The sequence below is a fragment of the Brachionichthys hirsutus genome, chromosome 17 (assembly GCF_040956055.1).
Source record: "Brachionichthys hirsutus isolate HB-005 chromosome 17, CSIRO-AGI_Bhir_v1, whole genome shotgun sequence".
NCBI lineage: Eukaryota > Metazoa > Chordata > Actinopteri > Lophiiformes > Brachionichthyidae > Brachionichthys > Brachionichthys hirsutus.
In genome coordinates, this window is record NC_090913.1 from 8296529 (window position 1) to 8319703 (window position 23175).

At 45.6% G+C, this 23175-nt stretch overlaps 1 protein-coding gene across 1 annotated transcript in view; it reads left to right on the forward strand.

Moving 5' to 3' along the window:
• The first annotated feature begins 5712 nt into the window (after window positions 1–5712).
• slit2 (slit homolog 2 (Drosophila)) overlaps window positions 5713–23175 on the forward strand; it is a 60630-nt gene continuing 43167 nt past the window's right edge. Inside the window, exons 1-4 of the mRNA XM_068751031.1 lie at window positions 5713–5948; window positions 6594–6665; window positions 7953–8024; window positions 13178–13249. Coding sequence (XP_068607132.1) covers window positions 5713–5948; window positions 6594–6665; window positions 7953–8024; window positions 13178–13249 — 452 coding nt within the window. The remainder of the gene's footprint in view (window positions 5949–6593; window positions 6666–7952; window positions 8025–13177; window positions 13250–23175) is intronic.

Genomic DNA, 23175 nt, shown 5'->3' on the forward strand with positions numbered 1-23175 from the left:
ACACACACACATACCCAACACAAACCCCTTCAAAAATACCGTATACACATTCTTAAAATCCAGCAACATTTCCTTCATCAGGAAATCTGGGATTATTGCATGACGCTCTCCACAGAGACTTTTGTGTGCGTCTGTGTGCGTGGCCTCTTAGCAAAGGTGTCATAATAGCCCCCCCGTTGTTCAGACCTCAATTAACCCCCTGCAACTACACAGCAGAGAGACACAGCAGCGAGAAGGGCAGCGGAAGCAAAGCAAAAAAAAAAATGGCATTGGATGATGAGAAAGAGATCGAGAGAAGTGGATATTTTCCGACTGGTAAAGTTTCTCTCCCTCTCTCTCTGAGAAGTAGTATTTTTCCCGTCAGCTATTTCATCTATCCAACCCCCCCCCCCCCCTGTCAGTCTGAGAGGCGCCTGGGGGCAGATGGTGGAACTGAATTGAGGAGTGGGCCTTGGACAATGGCTGGTTGAGACAGCTTTACAAACTCCCGATCATTGAGTGCACGGCTTGTGAGTGGCGACTGCCTCAAGGTTTGTTAAAATACGAACCTCCTTTCTATTTTTTATAATAATAGCTATCAGAGCAAGGACATTTCACACAAAAGAGTAGCCCGGGACAATCTGAAGAAATCTGTCCCATAGCTCGTGGCTTGTGAGAGAATGCGACCCCATGGGAAGCAACACATCCGGTGCCGGTTGCATCCGCTGCTGGTGCCCGCCCTGTAGGAGCGGCGGCCTCATCCTATTTGAACTTCGCTGGAAGTGTTTGTTCGATCTGTCCACTCTCATAAAGTTGATAGAAGGAGAGTAATGAACTTTTATCCCATTAGCTTCCCTGCCATCATTCTCCTGCCCTCAGCAGTCACGCCAATAAAACACATTTGAGCTGAGGACAGCAAACCCGAAAGGACACGGAAACAGACACGCACACACACACACACACACACAGGAACGTGTGAAGGAAAGGTTGATACACACACAATCTCACATACGTAAAGAAGGCACGCCGACACCAAGAGGAGACGAGGGTCAGACAGGACGGACAGTCACTCCACAGAGCATATTGATTTTTCCCACACTCCTCTTTCTACACTCCTCCCTCTCATTCCCTCACCTCCTGTTTGTCTCTCCTCCTTTCCAAAGGACGCTTCATATTTTTATTTCCCTCCTTTCTCTTCCCTTTTTGTCCTTTACGCAAACCTCACTTTTTCCGTCCAAACACATTTTTGTCACGCCTCCCAGTTTCTCTTCCTCTATCCATCCCGCTCTTCTCACTTTTGCTCTGATTTGTGGCATTTTTCAGCCGCTTGCCGCTGCTCAATGGGGCTGACCATTACTCTTGGAATAACTCAGGATACCAAGATTTCTCTACACGAGTGTTGGAGTAAAAGCACGTTACCAAGGTCCATGCAGTGCTACATGCGACCTGAAATGGGTTCAGAACGTCAAAATATTCCCCTGCAAGCCTGATACTTCTTACATATCCCACACTGGCAGGATGCAGGACCGCCCTTGTCAGCAAATCATACAGTATTAAAGGTCCATTTCTTCAGCACAGCCCACAACCTGTTATAACTCATTTACTCACCTACGCAGCAGCACCGCTCGCTACTCACATATCAAATCAGGGTGTTATTTAATTGTGTTTTTCCGCCTCTAGCTTCTCTGTGTTTTTCTTCTTGGCACTTTGGAGACAAAAAAAAAAAAAAAACACGAACAAATTCTCAGACAAATTCCAGGGTATAGTGCACAGGTGATAAATCTCCTTCATGCCCATAAAGCGTGTATTCGTGTCTGGGTAAATAAGAGAGTGTACCGGGGAAAGGTTTTTATCCCACAAGCCTTTCTCTCTGCTTCCTTTTCGTCATCCCATGGCGGAAAGGAGAGGCAGAAATGAAGAGAGGGAACTTTTATGTCCTTAATGTCTTCCTCAGATTTATTTCAGTTTGAAGAATGACTTATCTGCAAACTATTAAGCCTGGTTTCTACTTTCTCACTGTCAACCAGTCAGCATCTTCCTCAATTTGGCGAGACAGGGGATATGTGGGATATATTCTATTTCCCTCCTAATCTCAATTTGGGTTCAGCAATGGGTTCAGACAGATGTTTAATCTGTTGTCACAACAATGCTCCTCAACCAGCCAGCTCCACACAATGCACAATTATCTTCACCCGCATGTTTATCTAGTAGTTAAGGGCTATTTTCGGATAATGGCAGTTGAGTTGTTTTGGTTCACGTCCATGGAAAAACCACACTCAGGGTAGCGGCGCTTAAACATGGAGGATAACTGTGTGAAAGGAATGGCTTATTCTCAGTTGTTGAGCCATAAAGGGAAATATGCAAGACTATCATGACTGGTTTGATGCCTTCCTTTAATCATTGCTAAATGCACAAATTGCTCAATCTGCCCGCTCAAACAAAACACAGACGTATATAAATGGCTCCAATTGATTTAACCTCTGAGTTTTTGTCAGAAAACAGATTATTTCAAATGTAACCGATTTTGCAAAAACCAATTGTGTTTTCTTTCTGCGGATAGCTTGCAGTAAATAAGTTTTTAAGCATAAATGGCAACCATTAATGGAATGAAATTAATTATTAAATATTACCTCAACCAATAATTTTGCTTTTGCCTCATGCAGCATGTGATGCACATGCAGCCCTGCTCATGGTTTCAAACTTTTCTGCCGGTCAGCAGGTGGTGGCAGTTTTCCAAGAAAGGCTCCGTCAGCAGAAGAAGAAAACTCCATCAAACAAACCCAGAGCACAAAGAGCTCCGTAAATCTCTGCAAAGAAAATTAATCATCGGTTGTCAGTTGTATTCTTCACACAGGTTTTCCACAATTTTTTAAAAGGCTTTTAAGTTTCGTAAAGTATAAGCAGGAAATGCTCATGAAGATGTTTAAGTCAGGCATAATTTAATAGCCTGAATGCTGTCCATCGCTGAGTGTGTGTGTGTGTGTGTGTGTATACTTATACTTGTACAAGAGGATGAGCGCTGGGCTGCATGTGTCTCAGTAGCAGCTGTCCAGTGGCCAGGTTGCTGAATTGACACACACACACACACACACACCAACACACTGACCCACACACCTTCAGCTTTACTGCATGGCCGTAAACCAAAGTTAACACAAACAGCTCCTAAATCAACAGGCCAGATTGAGCTGCGCTGACATCACAGCCGTCAGACCAATCCACTTCTCATTAGCAGCTCTGCTGCTCACCTCACCTGCCAAATCCAACATCAAGGGGCGTTTTATGTTGTCGGGCTTAGAGCGATTTATGAATGGGGCTTCAAAAGCTGACTCCATGAACGTCTTCTGCATACTTTCCATTTGTTTCGTTTAGGAGATCTTTGTCTTTCTTTTCTTTTTGCGCGCTCTTGGAGTGATTTGGCTGAACTCTTCGTGAGCATATGGCCTCATGATGTGACATTTAATCCAAAGCAGGATGACTCCTTTCAAATCAATGATATAATAAGACATTTAAAAAGGCCCTCTGTAAGGACACCAGGTCATTGTCTGTGTAACTGCCCTGGCCAATGCCACCCTCCACCCCACATTTCCACAGGAGTTTTATTGTGTTAAAGCATCTTGGATCAGTCGCCCGATCCAGATCGGCACCAGAATCGAATGCCTTCTTCTCTGTGTCTCATCCTTCCACAAACTTCCATAAAAAATTGTCACATTTTTTTTTTGTGTGTGTGTGTGTGTGTGTGAAATGCTGCTGACAAACAAACAAAGTGAAGATTCCAGCGTTTGTGTTTCTTTAATGTCACTTTACATTTAAGCAGGATTCAATATAGCTGATGGATTATTGTCAGATTTGCGTGTACATTGCTACACATCTTTCACTGACAGACAGCAACAGCAATGTGCACACTCCCATGCAAAAAGGTGGCAGCGTGCACATGTATAACAGAACTCTGTTATTTAACCCAAAGAGGCACAGAAGAGAAAAACGTGCGGCAAAAAAGAAATAGAGATTTCAGATTTGCTGTGGGATGGAGTTTCATTAAGTACACTGTCTGAGTAGACCGTATGTGCAGAGTACATTCACAGGGTACACACACAGAGTACACATGAGCATTGCAATCACGCACAGCTGTTTGTGGTCTATCTTGGAAGCCGGACAGCGATCAAGAGAAAGAAAGAGGAAGACAGACTTCGCCTCAGATGAATTCCTATTGACTGATCCCTGATGAGGAATCACGAAAAAGGGAAATATTTATGTACCGTAATCCCCCAATGTAAATCCAATAAGGACTAGAATTTAGTAAAGAAGTTCCAGTACAAGAACTTTCATGAAATTAATCTTTCAATTGTGATTGCAAGGAGAATATTTACTCACATCTGTCACTTAAATTATGATTGTACTACAACTGCATACAAATTCAAAATCAAGAATTGCAAAATGGTTCATTATCAAATAGTGTGTATTATATTTATTATATATACTTTACTGTTGCAGCTCACAAAGGTTTTCTGACTATATATATACAGACATTGTCTTCTTAATTTTTGTATTGTTAATCTGAATTTCCAAAGTACATGAAAAAGTAAGATGCTTAAGTTTGTCACTATTTTCCACCATCAGCATATTATAAAACTGAGTGGTCAGTATGCAACTGACTGTCATTACATTACATGATGAACTCATTATAAGTAATAATAATAATTAATCATTATATATATATATTGCTTCTTTATTTTAACTTTATAGAAAAAGGCTTCCTGATGTGAGTGCTGGGAATTCAGGTCTCTCCAGAACTCGTGAATCTTAATTTATAAGACTTTGCTGTTGCTGTTTGACTGACGGCCTGTTGGAGGGTTGAGGTAAAGCGCAGTGCATGCGCGCGCGCGCGCGCGCGTATTTTGGAAAAGAGAGAAAGGTTTGCCTGGACAGACGCAGTAGCGCGGAGGTGCCAGCTCTCTCTCTCTCTCTCTCTCTCCCTCTCTCTCTCGCTCTCTCTCTCTATCACATACTCTCGGGCGCAGCGCTTTGACGCACCACTTACAGGTTTGGATTACAGCGTTGCGCGCTGGTTTTTCACGGCGCGTCGAACCTCTCTCACATTGTCTGCACCGCTGATATATGATTGGAATCGATATCTCTCCACCACGGTGACCTCCGATGAGCTTATGGGAAAACCGGGGGCTGCTCTCTCTCTCTCTCTCTCTCTCAAGACGCGTGCTGTGAATTAATAACCCAGACAGCCTCACCTGGAGAGTGCGCGTACACCAAAAGTGTGTGAGAGAGTGTGTTGCTGTGGAGCAGATCAAGGATCGAGGCGTCTGACCGGCTCGGTTCCGCACGTGCACGTGTGCATCCGCAGACACAACACGCAGCGGGGGGGATTTGCGCACCGCATGCCGGGGACATGTGAAAGTTTGCGCCGCCGCAGCGCAGTCAGAGAGCCGGTCCGCAGCTTCGTCGACCTGTCCGGGGGGGGGGGGGGGCGCGTTCATTTAAAGCCTTCATTCACGCATCGAGACCAGTTTGAGAAGACTCGAATGTAAATCCAGGACGTGCGTTTCAGCTACACGCGTCTGCGAAGGGAGGACGAAGAGGAGGACGAAGAGGAGGACGGCATCCCGTTGCGCGCAGAGTTTCTGTGAGCTCCGTCGGGGCTTCCAGGGCTTTTCTTTCGGGCCGCCCGTGCGCTTTCTCGGGGTTGTGTGGGTTTTACATTCGCCCCCACTCGCCGCAGTGATGGTGGGAGCTCTGCGCCCCGGTGGCCCCGCTGGCCCCGCTGGCCCCGGTGGCCCCGGCCGCTCCCCGGTGACCGCGCTCGGGCAGCTGCTGGCTGTCCTGCTGCTGGTACTGTCCCGCGGCGCGGATGGCCAGCCCTGCCCGGCCCAGTGCTCCTGTACCGGGACTACGGTGGACTGCCACGGCCAAGGGCTCCGCAGCGTGCCCAGGAACATTCCCCGCAACGCGGAAAGACTGTAAGTACCGCGCGTGCATGCGGGGCGTGCGGGGCAAACGATCCACGCAGCGAGGGACGCTAATCACAATGATGGATCTACTTTTTCCACCTATCACTGAGCACAAATAACACGCGTGCGTGGATCTTTAATTGTCGTCTAGCGCTTCTCCTGCAGAGCTTCGCGCTCTCATCACACTTTTATTTTTATTTTATTTTTAGCTTTGAGCCCTGAAATTGTTGCACAATATTTAATTGTTACACAATGTCTACTGGTGGTTGTTGTTGTTGTTTTTATTATTGTTTTATTGGGCTCCTCTCACACGTTGGGATCAGTAACCCCGGCCCCTAAATAGAAACGCTGGAGTTTAATTAGTGCACGGGGAACATTCCTGCTGAAGTTTGGCCACCGCTGCGGTGTGTCGGTGGTTTCGCACCGCGCGTGCACGTTGAAGCTTCCGTCGACCGCGTTGGTTTGAAAGGCTCCGTGCGCACCGACTTATTCTATCGATCAGAGATTTATTGAGACGCTCAAATGCAATGGCACAACCCTTCATCCATTCACACGCACGGGAAATAGCGTGAGCTGTGTCGTTGTTTTATCATCAAATCATCGTCTCTCTCTCTCTCTCTCTCTCTCTCTCTCTCTCTCTCTCTCTCTCTCCAGGGACCTGAACGCCAACAACCTCACTAAAATCTCCAAGGCGGATTTCGCGGGGCTGAGACACCTGCGCGTCTTGTAAGTGCATGATTTCCGTTTCCATTTCCTCTCCTCCTCACGCAAGAAGACAGTAATCTCCCACGTCACGCAGAACCAGCAGCACCTTCCGACAACTTTCCCCTCGAAATCATCGAAGCGCACAAAGAATTAACTGTTTCCAATCCGGGTTGCGCTTCAGGCTTCATCCACGCACTGCGCCTCTGTGTCTAAAATCAGACGAGCAAGTGGCACCTGTCGGGGTTAATCTGCCCGTGGAATTAAGTGTCTGGGTGGGTTTGTTTTACACACCGGGGCAACAACAGGGGGGGGGGGAGAGGGGCAGCAGACTTTAGGTGTAACCTCGTGGGGAGGGAGGGAGGAAAGGAAATGATGGTCATGTAAGAACAGGTTACTGGATGGAGTCTGGTTATGAATGGGACAAAGATAGTCGGCTCATATAGTGTGTGTGTGTGTGTGTGTGTGTGTGTGTGTGTGTGCGTGTGTGTGTGTGAATGAATGACAAGGAATACACATTGTTGGAATTCCTCCAGAGATTAGGTGTGTGTGTGTGCTCCAGTCTTAATTCTGTTTCCTGTGTTTTTAATCAAAAATCATTGTATTTTTGGGGATGTGACAACGAGTTTCTTTTTTGTTCCTAAATGAAATATCTTTTTGCTTTTTAGCCTAATTATGGGTGAAAACACTTTTAAGACATTTCCCAAATCGTTGCATCAATTTATAGAACATTGACAGAAGAATAAAGGATTAGAATAATTATCTCGCATCCCTTATATTCCCGTTTGAGGTGGTTACACCGGCCTCTGAAGTGTGTCGGCGATAAAGCCGTGCGTGGACGCTTGGCTCGGTCAGCGCCGTGCTCCGGGCGGGGTCAGTCACAGCTCGAGTGGTTAGATAGGGAGTAAATGGGGTGATGGATGAGTCGCTGTCCCGCTGATGGGCCAGTTTCAAAGTCAGCTCTGGGTTTCAATCAAACCGCTGCTGATTGCCTTCTCTCTCTCTCTCTCTCTCTCTCTCGCCTTTACAATCGTCCGTCACTCTCCATCTTCACTAATGCGATTTCTTTTTTCTTTTTCCACACCCGCTGTTATCTATCTTCTCCATCTCTCCGTCCTTCTCCTCTTCAGCAACAATCTCCCCGTGTCTTTCTCTCCTTCACCTTCCTCTCTTCTCTCTCTCTCTCTTCTCTGTCACCCTGTCCCGGCCTCTCACTCTGTCAACTCTCACTCCGTCTGTCTGTCTCACTCCTTGCCCTTCCATCTTTTGTCTTCTATTGGCTCACTCTCTTTCTTGGTGTTTCTCCTTCAGGCAGCTAATGGAGAATAGAATCACCACCATCGAGCGAGGAGCCTTCCAGGACCTGAAAGAGCTGGAGAGACTGTGAGTAAAAAAAAAATAAAAAAAATTGTTACCAAAGAAACTGCTATTTAATGCCATAAAACATTTTTTTTTCTATTACAAAATTCTTAAAAACGTGTACAATCACATACGTATGTTTGAGTGGCGTCGGATTGTGTTAGGAATCTCTGGCGAATCCTAAACATTCCATTCATCTGCCCCCCCCCCCTCTTAAATTTAAAAAAAATTGCTAAATAAAATCAAACTTCAGTACATGATCGGCACATGATTCCCAAAAAAACTTCTTTTGGCGTCTTATCTGTGGGCGTATCCTGCTTCATTGTGGGCTGCAGAAGTATAAGCACATGTGTCTCCGCTGATCAAATCTGCTGATCAAATCTGCTGATCAAATCTGCTGATCAAATCCGTCAATCCCTCAGTCGACCTGCCACACCGTACAATTTGGAACCAGTGTTTTACATCCAAAGAAGTTTATTTCTTCATCCTTGTCTTTTTTTAGCATTATTTTTTGTTATGAGGGTGCGCAAGGGCTTTTTTAAAATGCTCCTCTTAGACCGGGTGTTAGACTGTACTTGTACTGTAATACATGCTACTGTTTGACTGTACTTGTACTGCTCTAACACTCTATCTAATAAATATATTCATATATATATGAGATTCATCCCCCGTCCTAAATCTGGATGTCTTTGCAAGCCTTTTTAAACTGACTTTCATGACAGGCAGCTTCAAGTGTCTCAGGAACATTTTGAGAATGAGTCAGAGGGCAGAGACTGAGGAACAGCCAAAGGCTGTTCTGGTGCTGGGTTGGAATCACTGGTATTCAGCATCCACCCCTGAGGCAGTTATGGCATAATTAAATCCTTGTAGTGTGTGGGAGAGGAAGCCAGAATGGGGCATGAGGACCCTTTGCTACTGTGCCTGTTGTCTTGACTGTCAACTTTGCGTGATGTGTGAGCTGTCTATATACGTGTGTTTGCGTGTTACACGACCCGGGTGGCAGCAATAATGAAGAGGAATGCAGGAGACGGTTCCGTTTTAGCAGTCTCACACACAAGCTCTTAATTAAAGACGTAAAAATCTCGGATTACACGCAAAATGACCAGATTTACCTGCACACACACACACACACACACACAGATATCCCCGTGTACACACAGTCAGGCCGTAATCTTTTTGATAGCTGTTTGGGATAAATTCTTCAGGAGTCATCGGGATGAACAGGATGAAATATCAGCATTAACCGGCTGCTCTTGTCTCGGGCTTGTTGCGCCTGCATGCACTTTTGTGTCTGTGGCGATTTCTCCACATAGCCAGCGCTTTTGACGGAAGGGGGAGGGGGGGGGTTACTTTCTGACACAACATGACTGTCGTTTGTAGTCCTCGCAAATGTTTTTTTCTCAAATGTACCTCAGCATCTCTGGTGTGGCATGTTCGTAAACACAAAGATGGAGTCAGTCATCAATGCCCCCCCCCACCCCCCCTGCGGCCACCGAACAACGGCGTGTCTCGGAAGTCTGGATTCTGAGGGCTCATTTCAAAGTCCTCCGTCCTCTGAGTGGCTGGAGGGGGCCCCGCTGGGAAACCCCCCCCCCCCTATAGGGGTGGAAAACGGTTCCCCGGCTCCTCCCTTTATTTATTTATTTTTTTGCGACAAGCCCCGCAGGGATGTGCAGGGTGGGGGTCAGGTGTGGGGCACTTGCTTTGGGGTATGGAGGAGGGGTAGATGATTGAATTCGTGATGAGGAGATATGCATGCCGCAACGCGCGTGCACATACTCAAACACATGCATGGGTTTGGATGCACACACGCACATGCTTTAATTTACGCAAGGCTGCTCTGTCACTACTGGTTTTGGCTTGATTGCCCCCCCCCACCCACCCACCCACTCACACCTTCAATCTCTCTCTCCCTCCTTTCTTCTTCGTATGAAGGAATGTCAAACATTCTCTTTGGTTTTTCTGAGGATGAAGAACAGCCATTTAACGGGCTTACAGCCACCACCACGTTCTGTGCGATTGAAAGTGATAACAGCCCCAGTAGAAAGAAGCAAAGCCGTAATTACAGACGTTGAGGCGATGCTTTCAGAGCAACAGTGAGATAAAACCTCCGATAATTAGCCTGTAATTGTTAAAGACAATTTCAACAGTGTGGAAAAATTCTAAACTGATTAGAGGTGTGAGCTGCGTCTATCAGCAGTGATTACAGAGTAGACCATTAAACCACAAATTTAAGAGATTGTGTTACTTGAAATCAGGCAGGATCGGAGATAGCGAGGTATGGATGTCAAAGAAAAGTGTGTTTTGGTGCGACATGATCAGATCCCAAGAGTGGCAATATTCATTCTCCCTCATTTCAGCACACAGTTTGTAATGTTTTGCATTTTTATCGCGCAACAGTGCTTGAAATGATTTGCAGAAGCACAAAAACCCATTTTAGAAACAGGAGTTGTGCACAAAAAAATAATTTTTGGTCGATTTTTGCCTCTCTGTACTGCGCTCTGTGGCATTTGTTATACTTATTTGTGAACGCCATTTGAATATAAGAAATATTCAAAGGTCATGGCAAAACTCCTCAAAACTGCTGAATGTGAATGACGTTTCTTTCCCGAGTGACGCGGAGGGAAATTCACGTCAGGGAATTAGTTTCCTGCCAATCATCTCCCAAAGATTTTCACATTTTAACATGTTATTTAAACACCATTGATCTGCTGTACAAATGTGGTACGTGTGAATCCAAGTGACCTGCAGAAGACACACGTAATCACTCACACACACGACAGGCTGCTGGTGTTAAAAGTGGCTCATTGCAGCAGTGACAGCAGCGCAGTAATAACCGCTCTCTGAGGCAGTTTGGGATTTCCTTCCAACCCCGAGTGTGCAAGTGTGTGTGTGTGTGTGTGTGTGCGTGGGTGTGTTTGTGTTGTGCGGTTTATGGTCCTCAAGCATCTGTTTATGACTGCAGGGATTATCACCAAGCTGAGGTGTGACTTTAGCTTGTTGGAGTGACTTGTGCCTTCTCACACTCGATTCACTTCCACTCAAAGCTGGACTGTGGAAGTGCCTTGAAAGTTTTTACATGACTGCATGAACTGTGGGAACTAAGATACATTTCAGAAATAACAGCACTACAGGTGACTGCATTATTTGATACGGACTTGAAACAGACAAGCTCAGCTGTTGGACCGACGGCCGCATGAGCAAAATATGGGTTTTCACTGTTTTCACTGTTTTCACAGCACGGCTGGGAAAAAACAAATCTCCCAGTAGGAGTGGAATGAATGAATGAATGAAGGGCTTTTAAATTTAGTCTTATCGGAAGAAAGAAATGATCTCGTCCCAGAATATTTTAAATTGTTTATCAGGGAAAACAAGAAATCTGTCAAGTTGGACTCTGGAATTTTGTGACGGAACCCATTTTTTTTTTTCTTGTCTGGCTCAGCTTGTTGAGCTGTGTAATTCTCAGCGGTAGCTGTAATGTGAAGGCCCAGAGTGCTATGCCTCAGAAGATATATACTATCAAACGTTTACATCGATGTGTCCTTCGTGGGTCGCATTTGCAAAATGGCAGCATGAAGCAGTGCAAATGATGAGGCAATTTCTGAAACGGGAAATGATCCAGTTCACTTTGGTCGAGATACGATGTGGTTTTCAACATGAAGTGGTCATCTTAAATATATATATATATAAATGCAATCATCAGTACCTTCATACATAAGCAGAATGATCCAGAACATTTCAATGAATGGTACCTGAGCGGTCCGATTCTTCGACTGTCTCGCCTTCATTCCCTCAGTGTCCAAGTCTGACAGCATTGCATCTATTTTAAAAGAATGAGCTCATACCCCCCCTCTCCTGTCCTCCTTCCTCCTCCCCACCTCCAGCACCAGTCCGTGCACCCGCCCTGGGGAGGTCCAGCCCACTCTCCAGCATTCACGGCTGGGCAGGACCCGCAGGAGAAGCGGGCCGCTCCGCGTGACCACGTGGGGCTCTTAGCTGCCAGAGCCCGGCATTAACGGAAGAGGAGTGAATAATTCAGAAACATCATGTCTAAGGGATGTTAAATATTTAAGGAGCCTCTGATGTAACGGTGGAGTGTGAGCGCTCGTGCGCAGATGTGCGCGCGTGTAGTTTGTGCCCTTGTGGGTGGAGGATGGCCACAGAAGGGCTGACGTGATTCAAGAGTCTGCCGCAGCTTTGCCGTGGAGCAAAAAAGAGATGAAAGACGAGGGTTCGGAGGAACGGGTCATGGAAAGACCTCTGGAGTTTGGAACCGGAGTTAGTTTCATTTTGAAAATGTTTTGTTTGAGTGAAATTTTGTTGCATTTCTGGGATTGAAACCTGTTTTTGTGTTATTCGTGCAAACTCCATTATTAATAAGCGATTTCAGCCTTTTCTGGTTAATTTGGAGTCAGTCTTTCTTTATTCTCTTCCAGCAGCAGTTAACACGGCACCTGTCACTTTGCCTCTCAATGTGTGTGTGTGTGTGTGTGCGCGGGTGTGTGTCAGGGTTAAATGCTTTCAGCAGCCTGTCTCTCATTGTGTCATTCAACCGTCTCGCTCCGACTCACATCAAGGCCCAACCAGACTCGGACCGACACACAAACCTCTTCACTGCACTCAGCCGGGGTTAAATGATCGCACCCAGATTATGAAACTCGCCCGAGTTCTCTCAACTCCTCTGTGTGCGAGAGAGTGTGAGATAGAGCTCGTGATGACGGCTTGTTGTGTGTTCTTTCCCTGTGAGGGCCTTGTTTACCCAGTGGGGTCCTTTTTACACATTCGGTCGTCCAGCCAGACTGCCTGTTTGTTTTTCCCACATCATCTCCTCTCCTTGGCCTTTGTGGTAAAAAAAAAGAAAAAAAAAGAAAGAAAGTCTCCTCTCGTCTTCCTCCCCCCCCCCCCCCCCCCCCTGCCTTCGCTCCGTCTTCCTGGAGTTCACTGTTTGTCTGGTAGCCATGTTGTACCCCTAAATCAGGGGTAACCTGGAGTCTCTTTTTTTTGTATATCCATTGATGAATGTGGACGTGTGTGTTTAGAATAACTCCTTGAACCTCTTTATTCCTTTTCAGCTACATATATTCTTCTGCCTGCTGAATAACACAATTTCATAGAATGATCAGAGAATGCATATTTCATCTAACGCTTATTCCCTCGTCTTTGCTGTGTCCTTCCAGGCGCCTTAATCGGAATAACCTGGCCGTGTTCCCTGAGCTGCTTTTCTTGGGAACAATGAAGCTCTACAGAATGTAAGTCCTGTCATTTTGCTATCGTCGCTCAATTGACATGTTTTAGCAGTCAATTGCTGAAGAGCCGTGCAGAAGAAGGCACGCGATGGTCCAGCTGATTTCCGCTCTGCGTTTCGTTTGTGTGTACCTGCTGGAAGGCCTGCAGGTCAGTGGCTGTGGCTCCACAGCAAAACATGTTGCAGTCGATGGACGGCGGCAGCACGGGAACAACGGCCCCGGTGTTTCATTCAATCTGAAGGAGAGAGGGGAGTGAGGGGAGGGGGGGGGGGGGGTGTGTGTTCATGGGCTTCTCCATAAAAGCCAGTTCAGTAGCTAATGGAGATTAGCACTCCAACAGCTGCTGCCCACTGGGAGAGATTTGTGCGAGCGAGACAGGGAGAGAGGAAGTGATCAAAACAGACCCAAGGAAGTATAATCAGTGAAACGTAGAAACAGGGGCTTCTCTTCTGAGGTCATTGCTTCGGTTCCAGAACATGAATGTTCCCTTTTGCGTCCAGACCAGCGGAGCTGCTGGCTCGCTGTCGTCACGCACCTTCCCCCCCGCTCGTCTGCACTGCAAACCGAGGTGTGGATTCCCAGGGCTGCAGGGCTGGGCTGCAATGCCGCTGAAACTGTGGGAACTAACTTCCCGTCACGGTCATTCGTGGCCACGGGGAATAATTATGGTTGCATATATCTATACGTGGAGCTGAAAATATTTATCTAAAACAATATTGCACCGCTCAGATGATTCTGAGAGAGTGTGTGAACGTTGTTTATGTTCTGCGGCCGCTATGGTGGCTGGCTGGGCTTGATCTGACGTGTGTTAGTGTGCGTTTGTATCTGTGTGTGACTTTCTCAAGGCCGGGAGTTGGTCAGCGTGTGGGCTGAGATAAAAATACAAGTTGGGGATACTGCTCTCAGCTCAGCTGTTAGACAGCAAGTGGCCTCCCTCTCCTTCTGCGTGAGTGTGTGTGTGTGTGTGTGTGTGTGTGTGTGTGTGTGCATAGACTCCAGGTGTATTTGTTCAGCAAAGGGTTTCCTCTTGGCTGCTCATCTTCACGAAACTATCAAGCACTCCTCTCAACCATGTCACAGCAGTCGTGATGCACGGTTATAATGGCTCATTATTTCTCTTATAATATGATATGAAAGCACAAACAGAGAAAGGAAGCGAGAATAAACAAGAAGTTTCTAAATAATAATAATAAAGACGTATGAAAGTCATTCACTGTGACTTGCAGCCAAGAAGGTGAAGTATTTATGTCTGCTTCAGCAGCCTCTACAAGTGGGTACAAGAAAAAAAGTCACTTGAGAAGGTCTGAATTGGAATCTTTTAGGTTATGTGTAGAGGTCGGACGGTCAGAAGTGGGCCGACTGGTTCTTGTGACTATACCACAAAGCATTAACACTCAATCTGCTGTCTTGTAAATTGTGTTTTCACTATTTAGGGGCATGGAAAATGCTCTTTTTGCTGTGTGTGTGAGGTTTACTGGACGTTTTAACCTTTGCTCAGTGCTCGGTGGGTTACATCTACAAGGGCTAAATTAAACTGGAGTGAGGTCAGAGGTGAAATATGCCATGTCTTTTAGAAAAAGAAGTATGTTAGAAGGCAGAGGATTTCTTTCAGGCGGTTTCCTGCTTACATTTGTAGGTCTATCGGAAACAATCATGATCCGTATCATCACAAAAGAATTGACGACTTGAAGTCTGTGTGGATTTTGTCTTTTTGTTATTTTTAAGTTATTTTAGTGAGCCTAGTCTTATGAGAGAAAGACGCGACTGCAGAATTATAGAAGTTAAACACAGTTAACCCCGCCCACTCCCTGTCGCACGCCGTTTGTCTCACCTCTGGTAACGAAACACGCTGCGTTCGTCGCTCTGATCATGCGTCTTGTCTCTACACACGGTGATGCCTCCTAACTCTCTGGATCATCGATGCATAAATCAAACAGAAAGCGAGTGTTTGCAAGTAAAATATGCCCACTGCTTATACGGCCATGTGTTTCACAATGCGGTGAAACTAAAGCCGTCCTTGCTGAGGAGCGACTGAGCCTTTCGAGGATGCATTTCATGCCCATTCATGACACACGATCACCTGTTACCAATCAGTTATTTAGCAATTTACAGGCTGAAATATTTCAGAATGGACTCCTGGCATAAGCATACATTTAGAAAGAATAATCAACTTGATGAGGCATTGTGAAATTAGTGGTATTTTAATACCTACATATCATTCTTATGCTAATTACATCTCACGGTGTTTCATCATCTCTTTTTTTTAAGGCTTCACGTGCGTATGCTGTACTCTATTTGTATTTGTGTGGCGTTTCCTCTCCTCTCTTCTCCCTTTCCCCTCCCAGCTTTTTCTCCCGTCACTCTTCCACTGGACAGAAATCAGATGAAAGAGGGAGAGATGAAAGAGGATTGATGAAGGGATGGGCCGATGGCAGGATAAGAGACTGGGTTACTGCTTCCACAGCTGTTTATGCTTGAATATAAGGATAGATTGATAGGACGGTGTGGGGCGTGCTCTTTTATTTTCCGCATGGCCCCTCAGCAACAGTTTTCCAGGTTGCTTCATTGTCGTATTTTGTGCGTTTTGAGGTGTCTTTCTTCTGAGGAGTGAGTGATGAAGAGAGACACGTTACTTTTTCATCATAATGACACCGAGGAGAGTCGACGTGGACTTCCTGTATCAGTGTGAGCTCTCACACACTCGACCTGGATTAAAGTGGTATGAGTTTTGAATTAATGAGTTCATGAGGCTACATTTTTAGCGTGTGTGTTTATGTGTAATAGTCTCTAATCCTTTGCTAAATGGTGCCCTGATGAGGCTTTACCAAGGGGGGCATTGTTGCTTAGCAGCCCTGAAGGTTGTGGCTTTGTCTTCTGTGAGAGCTTAACCCTGTTGTGTGTGTGCGTACACACACACACACACACACACACACACACAGACCAACACATTCGTACCACATCGGCTGAGACAGCAGGCTCACCACAATGCCCCACAAGAGCACGAGGGATGTGAGCTTTCCCATTGTGTTGACAGTTAGCTGACAACAGAGCGAGCAGAATGGAAAAGGAAGGAGGGTCAAAGGGAGAGAAAATGAAATTTTCTCCGAGTAAAAAAATGCTTTTTAATTAAGACGGAGACGGCTGGGCGTTTTAGTTGCCACAGAGACGACGACCGCTGGGTCCCACGGAGGTCAAAGGTGAAGAATGTTCTAAGCAGAAGGTGATTTACGTAAGGAGGGGTAAATCTTCTCCCTCTAATTACCAGAAATCATGACAAATTAAACGCGTAATAGCTATGTGTTGTTTATTTTTTTGTTAGGGGGGGGGGGCACATTATTCAAGCATCAAACAATTATATTATGCAGAATAACTTCTTTATCAACACACACAGAGGCCTGCTGCCATAAAGAACTGTGAAATATAATGCTATTAAAAAATACATTAATTAAATGCTTAATCACAGTTAGCTGAACAGCTATAATTTTACTGTCTGTCTATCTAATGGACTCACCTACTTTCATTTAGCAAAGAACGCAAGCGGCTTATTTAGGAAATTCCATCTATATTATGCTGTCTTTTCAATTTGATTTGATAATTATGTTTTTAGAAAAAAAAAAAAACATTTACTGCTAGAATTGTGCCAGACAGCAAAATTTCATGGAATAAAAAAAAAACTAAATTGAACTCCATGTTAGAATTTATTTTTGTGACCAAGTATTTAGTCCTGAACGGACCTTGAGCACAGCATTGTCACAACACTCAAACCTCAATTGTAAAGCTATGTCGATTTTCCCCTTTTCAAACGTAGAGTTTCAACTTCTTCCTGTTTTGCAGAAACGCAGCGAGACAAGCAGACCACCAGAGGCAAAAACAAGTCCGTCTCATAATAAAGCGTGTCTCCGTACACCACGCATGCAGCAGCTGTGCCAGAACGCATACTTTAGCGCTTGTAAATAATATTTTCCATTGGTAATACAAGACCCTCCTGTCATGTCGATGCGGCGGGAGGCAGGCTCGCGCTTATTCTAGCGCATGTTGAAGGGGATCGTTTGGGTTTGGGTTGCATCCTTTAAACAGATCACTATCTTCTGGTAGCAAGGCCAGTGGCAGTGTCGTAGGAGAGTTTTGGTTTGTAAGGATATGCGTCTCTCTGCCATTGTGTCCATCCAACAATATTAAGCTAAGCTTTTGCTGCCTGAGGCATCTGTAGCTGGGCCCCTCTTTGCCTCTCTCTCTCTCTCTCTCTCTTTATTCCTCTGTCTAACATACATAGACACGCTCTGGCACAAAAACGCCGCCCTACCATTCAACAATATTTCCTGCCTCCTCCACCCACAAGAAAGCCGCTCTTTTAAGATCTCTTTGGTAATACAATGAAACAATACTTGGACAAGAACTGTTTTCATTAGAACTCTTAGATCACACAGCTTGAATCCAGCCCAAAACAGGGAAATGGCAATCTTGTTCTTACGTTTCTCTCTAGTGGCCGTTTGTCTCCAGACGTTTCCATGTCGTCTTTGGACTTATTGAAAATCACCTTTTAGGGCGAACGAACTGTTACAGCGATGTTGAGGTGCTGAGCGTTGGTGACTCACTCCCTCGCCATCGTGTGAATCACACGACTGCCTATCTGAGTTGCTCAAGGTCTCTCATTCCTAAGAACTGATTTCGCCATTCAGATCCAAAACAATGCCGTAATTCATTCTCAAGTGGTTTGGAATGAGCTTTCCAAATCCGAGCTGGTATTATTCAGAGGACGCCGATACAAAAGATCATGTTATACTGGCGGAATTTAAAGATAAAAAAACGCCGGCTTGACTTTTACCACAACTAGAGCTAACTTGTTTCTAGATGGAGGCTGGAAAGTGTGTGTGTGTGTAAGTGTGTGTGCTGAATTTTCTTCCATTGCTTCATGCACTTTTTTTATTTTTTATATATTAACTAAGTTACACAGCAGTAGAAAGCTGCATCTTGGACTCTCCCTTACAAACACATTAGAATTAATCAGAGGAACAATTTCTCCCAGTTATAAAATGTTCACAGAAAGGTCCGTTCTGCTCTCTGTGCACGGCATTCAGATGCAACCCGGCTGTGCTTTAAGAAAAATGATGACAGCATGACCTAAAAGCATGATCGCTTCATTCAAGGGACAAACATAAATATAGTTGTGTATAAATTACTGCTAGTTTTTGTTCACGTTTTGTTCCAGTTCATCTGGTTTGTGTCAGTAATTCCCCACTTTGTTGTCGGCAACAAAAGTGTTCATTTTAGAAAAGACCCGAAAAAATAAGATGTAATTTAAATGTCATAAATGTGTTGGGGTGCATAATTAAATACATTTTTCAAGCTCTCTGTTTTATTTCTCAAACTCAGAGAATGACTGCCGCACCCGTAACTTAACTGATTCTATAAGTTCAGCATTTTTTAAAACTAAGAAGTATAAAACCCGACGAACTGAATAGTTCAGTTGCAAACATTAGAAAGGCACAATGTAGGATCGAAATACCACGCATCCACATTCATGAAGTTTTTCTCTTCATGCGACTCAATTTATCACCTGTCACGCGGCGTGAGTGTCTGAGTTCAGCGCCCGCAGATGAAAGGTCGGGGAGCGTCAGCGTCAAGCGATGACACATCCAGGATAATGGACATGCCAGCAGCGATGAGCGTGCCCTGCATGCCCGGCAGCTTGCAAGGAGCGAGAGTCACGCCTGGGAAAGAGACAGGGGAGAGGAGGCGTGGATACAGACAGGATGAATGAAGGCTGCTTAAAGGAAAAGATTAGAGATGTCTTAAATGATGTGTTGGGGGGGGGGGGGGGGGGGGCAGGGTGGAATTTACTGAGGTGAGGACAGAAGGGTTTTCTTCTAGAAAGAAAAAAGAAAAGCAGCGGTGGAAAGTGAGGGACGGAGACGGAGGAGAGAGAGTCATGTGGAAAGGAGAGAAGAGAGAGGTATGTCAGTACATACTGTAGATGGCAGGTAGCCTGAAGCCTGGAGCCAGCATGTCTGTCAGAATGAAGCACCCAGCTGTGTGTGTGTGTGTGTGTGTGTGTGTGTGTGTGCATGCACCGTAACCTGAGTGTGGATTATTAGGGGAGGGTTACTTACCTATGCAACACCAGGCAGAACTGAGCAGGTAGTTACAGCATGTGCATATCTGTGTGTGTGTGTGTGTGTGTGTGTGCATGCACCGTAACCTGAGTGTGGATTATTAGGGGAGGGTTACTTACCTATGCAACACCAGGCAGAACTGAGCAGGTAGTTACAGCATGTGCATATCTGTGTGTGTGTGTGTGTGTGTGTGTGTGTGTGTGTGTGTGTGCGTGTGTGTGTGTGTGTGTGTGATCATCAAATCATTTCCTCGACTGTCTTGTGTGTGATTCAGGGTCGCTGTGTTCCGTAATACTTCCCTACAAAGCAGCCAAATCCTTCTGCTTCCCTCACATCTCCTTGAGTCGACTTCCTCTCCCCGTCGCGTTCACTTTAACCCTCGGTGCTTAATTTATAATTCTATAAGATTAATGCAGGAATTATGTCGCTGAGAACCAGCAGGAAGGAGATCTCTTCCTATGATTTCCTTTCACTCTTTGCTGCGATGGTTCGTCTCTCCAGGGCATGGATCCCGGCGCTATATTGATGGATGGGTCGACCCAGCCATGTGAATTATGGGAGGGATTATGGGGTAATCAGGACAATTCATCACGCAACTCCTCCTCTGCTCACCCCAATCACAGCCACTCAGCCATATTGACCACGGCTTGCTGTGTGCATCCGTGTAAAGACCGTTGTTGCTTTGTTCACAGTGGTGAGGTGGCCTGTTGCGAAGCATTAATCAATTAGCAAGGAAATGTGGGTCAGACAATAAAAGAAAAGAAAAAAAATCACAGTGTCAGAATCAGTATAAGAAAAATATATCCAGGGGGTTTAAAACGAAAAACCGCAACGTAGCAGGTTGTATTTATCCTTATCGACCCATGCAGCATCTCCTCTCTCAGAAGCGAGGAACGTCGAGCCCTCCCAGAGTCCCGCCAGTCGACTGGAAAACATGAAAGGTTTTAGTTTATGTCAATCAGTCAGCAGACCTAACATGGCTGTCTGTCTCTGCCCTGGACGCCTCCCTCCCTCCCCTTTAATCCTCCATCTTGGCTCGGTGTCAAGCTGCCTTGTCCAGTTGCACAATATCCCTCCTCCAGGGCAGGCAACTGCATCCCCTCTCTGGCTCCATTAGTGCCACTCCACTGGCATAGCCAGCATTCTCCGGTGGGACCGTCATTTCTGGCCACTCTATTGGCACCCCTGTCACTCTTCAACCGCCACAAAAGAAAACCTCTCGGCCCTCCCTCTTCGCCTCGCCTCTTGCTTGGTCTTTTTTGTGTCCCATTTTCTTCTCTTCCTCATCTCTCTGCCCCGCTCCTGTATTATCTTCCTTTTCTCTTTCCGGCACCTTTCTCTGGAGTTTTCTTTTTCTCCCCCCCCCCCCCCCCCCTCCTTCCAATCTATTTCCTAACGCATTGATTTGGAGAGGCTTATGCAAGACCCTCGTCCAGGGTAATGATGCAGTTGAAACCAAGAGAGGAAACTGGAAGCTCACGAGTGATTCTGCCCAGAGATGCGCCTCACAACTTTAGAGCCTCTCACGTTATTTCCCCCCAGAAAGCTGCGTGTGTTTGAACCGGCCACGGTGACCCGGTCTCATTAAAACGCAATATATTTACATAATGTCACAACTTGGGCCGAAATCAACGTTAACTGTCATTTGAATATTTCTTTTTACAAAATCCTTTATAGATATTGATTTAAAAAAGGTTCAAGTTAAATATTATAGTTCAATATTACTGTCGAAGACAGAGAGAACAGAGAGAAAGTACGACCCTCTAGATCTGTAATTGCAGGCTGGCTTTATAATCACAGGTTGGTACCTGACCTGCATTAGTGTGTGTGTGTGTGTGTGTGTGTATGTGTGTGTGCACCCCTCTGCATGTAAGTTCTGTTTGTGCGTCTTCGCGAGGGTCTAACGACTGGTTGCAACTCTTGTATGCTATTATCCAATTACAGTTTTCTCTCATCTCGACAGTAACACCATGCTGACTGTAATTGGACGACTGGCTTGTAGAATTTTGACCCCTCAGCAAGTGTCATGGGTGACAGCCAGTGGCGGTTCTCCATGAAATTACACCCCGGGCGAGATCCCCCCCCACCCCCCATTGAAGGGAGGAAAAACATTTCTGCACAAACAGCTTTTTATTATTATTATTATAACAATGTAATGTAACAATTGAATAACACACAAGAGAGATACTACGACGGAGATACTATAATATAAAATATTAAGAATAATATACAGATACAATATAGAATAAATATTCTGAGTATCACACATGTAAAAACACACTAAAGACAATCTACACTAAGAACACAAGCTAATAATCTGGCCCCCTTATTGAGAGATTTATACTGATGACGGCAAGGACAGGAGGTTCATGCTTCCCTTTTGGGAGACCCAGAGGTGAGCTGCCCCCCCCACACCCCCCTTTTGGAGAGAATTTCTTGTTTGCAAATCCATTTTTTGTTTGATTGCATAAAAAGAAACATTTTATCTCCACACCCTCCCCCCCATGTGCCCCCCCTTTCTCCTTCTCACACAGCTTCTGCTTCTGTGCTCGGCACCAATGTTGGGGTGCCAATTTGCCAATTCCCCACGCAGTGATATGAAAGGCATGATCGGACCAAAATAAGCGATCGCACCCCCCCGTCAACATAAGTGTTCGCTCGTGCTGCCCCCGAATAAATGCCCGCTTCGCCCGTGTCCAAAACCGCTACTGGTTTCAGCACACACACACACACACACAGATATGTTCACGCTCGAGAACAGGCCAGGAAACTTGCGTAATCCAGGATAAAGATGATGAGCTAAACTATGCAAAGACAAGTTGGGACTCTGATCACACCTTCCTGCTCACACTTCATTAGTCTGTGTGTCTGTTTCTGTCTGGCAGCAGGGGCTCGCTGCCCTGAAAGTGTGCTGGCTCTGAATGGGCCAAGTCGAAGGAGAGCCCTCACTGGTCCTCTTAAATATTTCACATGCTTAGATGTGTCATGCCCATCGCTCTCCTTGATTGTGTGTGTGTGTGTGTGTGTGTGTGTGTGTGTGTGGTTGCCTGTGCATTTGGCCTTATTGCAAAACTTGATGTGGCTCAAAGCGATGGTAATACAAAGATACTGGCAGAAACACAGAGACTTGGAATTGAGGAAGTGAACAAGACCAGACACAGAGGATAAAAAAAAATTCTGTCATTGTGTGTGTGTGTGTGTGTGTGTGTGCAGGTTTCTTCCTGTTCCTTCACCAGAGGTTGAATATGAGGGTCGCCTTCATCCTGACAGCTCATTGGTGAACAAATTCACGAGTATGCAAAGTGGAATTTTCACCATTCTTTCAACATTGGAATAGCTCGGTGTTTCCATTATTTAGGCTGCTCTGAGTGCTTTTCCTGCTCTACAACAATTGTCCCACTTCTGTCTCATTTTCTGCACCTCCTCATAGTGACAGAAAACCTCCCGTACTGCCGCATCTCCCCGTTTTCACGTCGCGGCAGCTGAAAAGACAAAGACACTTCCTTCACGTTTGCTGCTTTAGCTTGACACAAACTCCCCTCCATTTAATTGTACTCATCTGACTTTCATCCGTAGCTCTCCTCTCTAGACTATGAGTTCACCATTTAGTTATTTCAAGCGTGTGTGTAGGTGTGTGGAGCATCTGATTAGAGACGTTTCAGCGGTGAGCTGGGCATGAAATAGACTGCAGTTTAGCATTTTTTGGAGTGACGAGACTGTTACAGGTTGTTACAAACATCAGGCTGCAATGAAAGTTGGACAACAGCATGAACACCTGGACACACACCCCATTCACGTAGCTAGAATATAATCTGA